Consider the following 5,435-nt stretch of genomic DNA (forward strand, 5'->3'; position numbering starts at 1 on the left):
GCAATAGAAATATAGTAAAATAAAGAACTAATAAATAAAATAAAATACACAAAAATACGCGCTAAATCCTCGCGCGCTGCTGTCAGAAAATCTGTTATGCGCGCGAACTGGCCGGGATCCAACTAAAGATTACGCGTCACCATTTCCAGCGATCCCTCAAGGAAAGACACTAGCAGAGCGCGTTATAATGTTCACTAGTGAGTGTTTAAGGGGTGTCTGAAGTTGAATTTTGTTCCTTAATATTTTCGCCCTGTTAACCCCCCGCCCCTCGCGCGCCTCTCTCTCTCTCTCTCTCTCTCTCTCTCTCTCTCTCTCTCTCTCTCTCTCTCTTTCTCTCTCTCTCTCTCTCTGCATCTCTGCATTTTCTCTCCTCCCGCTTCACCGTGTGGGAAGCTCAATGCAGCAACAAAACCAACATACTTAGAAAAAGACGAGGTGGAATAGTTGGTTTATAAGACTGGTCTCATTATTCGGACGAGGACTGCACCAACAATACTTATATTGGCGATGTGGTGTAGGGTGGCATCTCCTTTTCGAGCGTATTTTACTCATCTGAATTATTAGACATCAGAGCACGTAGTTTCTTTTCCTCTTATCTCGCAACTTGCATAATCCTAAGAAACGGCAGGAATCAACTGGAGTCGATTTCCGATTTTCAGTGATCGTGTTGAGCCGCGACGCGCGATGGATTGTTGCGATTAATTTATTAAGATCTGTATCATTTTTTTTTTCCTCTTCTTCTTCTCGGAACTGTTGAGCGAACTGTCCGTTCAAATTGCGTCTTAACTGATGCTCAGTTCTTTCAACGGAAGAATGTTGGACTTGTTTTGCATCCAAATTCACCACTTGCTATTTCACCATTTTCATTTTGGTTTCGAAACGAATTCATTTTTCAGCGCAAATACGCAGCGCCGTGTTTGAGATGCCTCAAAAGATCTCAGTAACCTCGGGATTTTATGACACAGTATATGTTTTGTACAAGTGGAGCCTGACGAGAGAGGCTGAGACTGAAATCTGAACCTGACTGAAAGGGAATAGTCCCTCTCTAGGCGCTCCCAATGTCCGGGGTTATCTGAAAAGGAGGAGATATTAACATTGCCGGTGAGTGTTGAATTCTTATCTTTTTATACATTCAGTTATTTGTTGGCAAAGCTTGATAATCCAATGGGCATGACCTCTTTGTACTGTATTTTAAATTACATTTTTGTGAAGATGATAAAACTGTCTTCTGTATGCGATGGAAAGAGACTTTTTCCCCCCTCTTCGATTCACTGAAACACAAGAAATACGCTGATGCATACATTCATTGCGGTGTTAGTCACACTACGTCAGTGTATTAAAATTATATATATATATAAATCTTCTCTTTTTTTCAGTGGTGGTGCTTGTAGATACAGATGGATTTATTTTCAGTGTAGGCTAATATATTATGTTTGAATCCAAAAGGCACACAACAGGTTTTTCCAAGTTCTTTGTGTGCACAGAGGGCTTTTTAAACACCCCTGCTGTAAGATCTTGGCATTAGCTGTGTGGCTCAATGGGAAACAGGCATGTGTTTTGATTGTTTGTTTGTTTTTCCCCCCTCTGGTTACTAAATGGTTTACTGGGGGATTTATAAAAGGCAAAATGCTGCTGCTTGTTCTGTTGGCCTTTTCCATATCGGGTTCATTTTGTGACTCGGATTCGGACCTCAGAGCAGAGACCTGCAGCGCTTGCTCCTGCATGTCCATCGAGAACGTCCTCTATGTGAACTGTGAAAAAATAACTGTGTACAGACCCACACAGCTGCAGCCCCCAGTGTCCAGCCTCTACCATTTGAATTTCCAGAACAACCTTTTATACATCCTTTACCCCAACTCTTTTGTGAATTTCACACATGCAGTCTCACTCCAGCTGGGGAACAACAAACTCCAGAACATTGAGGGAGGGGCCTTTGTGGGGCTTAGTGCATTGAAACAGTTGCACTTAAATAACAATGAGTTAAAAGAGCTCCGTGCCGACACTTTCCGAGGGATCGAGAACTTGGAATACCTCCAGGCTGACTACAATTTAATCAAGTTTATTGAGAAAGGAGCCTTCAACAAATTACACAAACTGAAGGTTCTCATTTTAAATGACAATCTCATTCAAAGCCTACCTGAGAACATTTTCCGATTCGCCTCCCTTACTCACTTGGACATAAGAGGGAATAGGATACAGAAGCTTCCTTATCTCGGAGTTCTGGAGCACATTGGGCGGATAGTGGAATTGCAGTTGGATGACAACCCGTGGAATTGCACTTGTGATTTGTTACCTTTGAAAGCCTGGTTGGAGAATATGCCCTATAACATTTTCATTGGAGAGGCTATTTGCGAGACCCCTAGTGACCTGTATGGCCGACTCTTAAAGGAGACTAATAAGCAGGAGCTGTGCCCCATGGGGACAGGCAGTGACTTTGATGTGCGGATGCCCCCCTCCCAGCCGGAGGGTGGGCTAACCATGTCCAACGTGGCACCCTCAACCATAGCACCTTTAGTGACCAAAGCACCCAAAACGACCAGTCCCTCCAAAATACATGTCAATGGGATTGTAGCTGGCAAACCACCTGGTAAAAATGTCCAAATTGTGTCCTATCAAACTCGAATCCCTCCCCTCTCCTGCCCCCAGCCCTGCACATGCAAAGCTCAGCCTTCTGACTTTGGCATTATTGTCAGCTGTCAAGAAAGAAACATTCAGAGTCTAGCAGATCTTGTACCTAAACCGCCAAATGCCAAGAAATTGCACCTTAGTGGTAATTACATCCGAGATATCAGTCCCACTGACTTCCAAGGGTTTGAGGGTTTAGATTTATTACATTTGGGCAGCAATCAAATATCCACCGTCCAGAAAGGTGTGTTTGCAAATCTTACCAACCTCCGTAGGCTTTACCTAAATGGAAATCAGCTGGAGCAGCTGCACCCTGAAATGTTTCTTGGTCTAAGTAACCTCCAGTATCTCTATTTGGAGTACAATGCCATAAAGGAGGTGTTAGCAGGGACATTTGACTCAATGCCAAATTTGCAGCTCTTGTACCTGAATAACAATGTGCTCAGAAGCCTGCCTGCATACATTTTTGCCAGCGTTTCTCTTGCCAGACTGAATCTAAAGAACAACCACTTCATGACTCTACCTGTGAGTGGCGTCCTAGACCAGCTCAAATCTCTCACTCAGATAGACCTGGATGGCAACCCTTGGGAATGCTCCTGCGATTTAGTGGCTTTGAAACTCTGGCTCGAGAAGCTGAACGAAGGGGTCGCTGCCAAAGGGGTCAAGTGTGTGTCTCCAGTGCAATTCTCTAACATTGAGCTGAGGGAGCTGAAAAATGAGATCATGTGTTCAAAGCTCATAGCCAGGCCTCCTTTCATCTTGACCAGCGCCACCCCTGTCCTCACATCGCTGTCACCTGCCGGAGTTGGCAAGGCACCCCCCAGCGGTCCTGTGCCCTTGTCTATTATGATATTGAGCATACTGGTAGTTCTGATCCTCACTGTCTTTGTGGCCTTCTGCCTGCTGGTCTTTGTGCTGAAACGGAACAAAAAGCCAGCGGGAAGACAGGAGGGACTCGGCAACCAGGAGTGCGGTTCCATGCCTCTCCAGATCCGGAGGCACAATCATAAATCTAACAAGAAGGACGACCTGGGTGGAGAGACCTTCATCCCGCAGACCATCATGAGCTCAGAGCACATGAGCAAAGCTCACACGTGTGGAATTAGAGACCCAGAGTCGGGCTTCAAATTTGTAGACTCTGAGAGACAGAAAATGATGATGCGCAACAGCGCCGACAAAGACAAGGACTCTCTACCCCTGGACCCCAGGAATAGATTAAGCACCATTGACGAGTTGGACGAGTTCTTACCGCGACGAGACAGCATGTTCCTCCACAACTACTTGGACAGCAAAAAGGATTTCAACAGTATAGGGGTGAGTGGCTTTGAGATCCGTTACCCCGAGAAACCACATGACAAAAAAATGAAAAAATCATTGATAGGGGGCAATCACAGTAAGATAGTGATTGAGCAGCGTAAAAGTGATTATTATGAACTAAAGGCAAAAATGGGAACCCCAGACTACCTTCAAGTATTAGAGGAACAGACAGCCCTCAGTAAATTCTAGAACATCATCTTCACCTGCCCCGTAATGACAAAAGTGCCTTAAGACAAATCTTAATGACCAATGGAATACTGGACACGTTTCATTACACAACACGTAACTCCCTTAGAATCGGTGGCTGTGTTAAAATTACATACAATTTTTGTGTCTGTAATGCCATTAAGAGTTAAGAATCACATCAGTCAATATCCTTAAAAAAAAGAAAAAAAAAGAAAGGAAAAAAAAAATCGTAGTTTGCTGCTATTGATATGAATTCCATCAAATTCCACTGAACTTTGTTTTTACCAAATGATTGGGACAGGAAACAGTGTTGAGTGTACTTCATATTGACCCTTCTTCATTGTGTTTGGTTGGAAGTATTTTTAGGCATCTTGGGATGACAAAATCAAATGGAGTGGAAGAAATGGAAGTTGGCACATGCTTGAAAGTGGTGGAATACCCCAGACTCCCCTCTCTTGGATTATATTTTGACACTTTTGGGGACTTGAAACTCTTGGATTTGATTATATCTGAAGGTACTGGCAGCCAACATGCGTACATTTTGGATTATTCCAATTACCTGTAAAGAGCCATTTGATATTGTTCTACTGAAATGTGATTCTTCTTGAAGTGTTTGGTTATGGCACATGACAGGACATTCATGAACTCAAGAGAAACTAAACAGCTGCTTGCCATGTAAGCGTATCTGGATTTATTTTGTAAGTCAACATTATTTGTATTTGTGGGGCAGTTGTGTAAATTACAACAGTCGACAATTAAATTCAACAGTCTCATCAAGAAAAAAAAAATATAGTGGATTCAAGAAAAATACGGAAAATCAAAAAAAGATAAAAAGTTAAAAAAAAAAAAAAAAAAAAAACTGATGACCACTGTCACCTGTCAATTCGTAGTTTAACTTCATATTTAATTTATTTTTCTATGCAGAATTATTTAAAGACTATTGGTACTATTTAACAATTTCAAGGGACATTTTGAATGCTCTAAGTGATACAGGCGAGCTCTGAAATTCTGTTCTGACCTGAGTTACATTCTGAATTCTGCTGGTGGCTAACCGACAGAGGCATACAGATGACGGTGATGTCATTTTCACTGTCACGTTGGACGAGGTGAGGCCTCCTAGCATATCACGTCTAACTGTTTGCTTATTCTTATATCCCAGAGCAACTTGTAAAACGTTTCTTATTAACAATATGCAACCAAATAAGTGTGCATTAATGTGATATGATTCTGGATAGTACAAACGCATTGTGGGAATGAAGTTCTAATTGGCTGTAATTTACTGGAATTCTGGAGAGGACTGTGTGCAT

General features: G+C 42.6%; 1 protein-coding gene across 2 annotated transcripts; it reads left to right on the top strand.

The window, feature by feature from the left end:
- The first annotated feature begins 339 nt into the window (after positions 1-339).
- LOC109056892 (SLIT and NTRK-like protein 4) lies at positions 340-4,964 on the top strand. 2 transcript variants are annotated; one of them, XM_042737742.1, is made up of 3 exons: positions 340-1,101; positions 1,588-3,939; positions 4,486-4,964. In XM_042737742.1, exons 2-3 carry the CDS (start codon positions 1,627-1,629, stop codon positions 4,492-4,494), a joined length of 2,322 nt encoding a protein of 773 aa, XP_042593676.1. In that variant the 5' UTR covers positions 340-1,101; positions 1,588-1,626; the 3' UTR covers positions 4,495-4,964. The 2 variants fall into 2 exon arrangements, with proteins under 2 accessions (XP_042593676.1, XP_018929619.1); XM_019074074.2 differs by having other exon boundaries at positions 1,588-4,964.
- The last annotated feature ends 471 nt before the right edge of the window (positions 4,965-5,435 follow it).

Source organism: Cyprinus carpio, chromosome B14, assembly GCF_018340385.1.
Source record: "Cyprinus carpio isolate SPL01 chromosome B14, ASM1834038v1, whole genome shotgun sequence".
NCBI classification, from domain to species: Eukaryota; Metazoa; Chordata; class Actinopteri; order Cypriniformes; family Cyprinidae; genus Cyprinus; species Cyprinus carpio.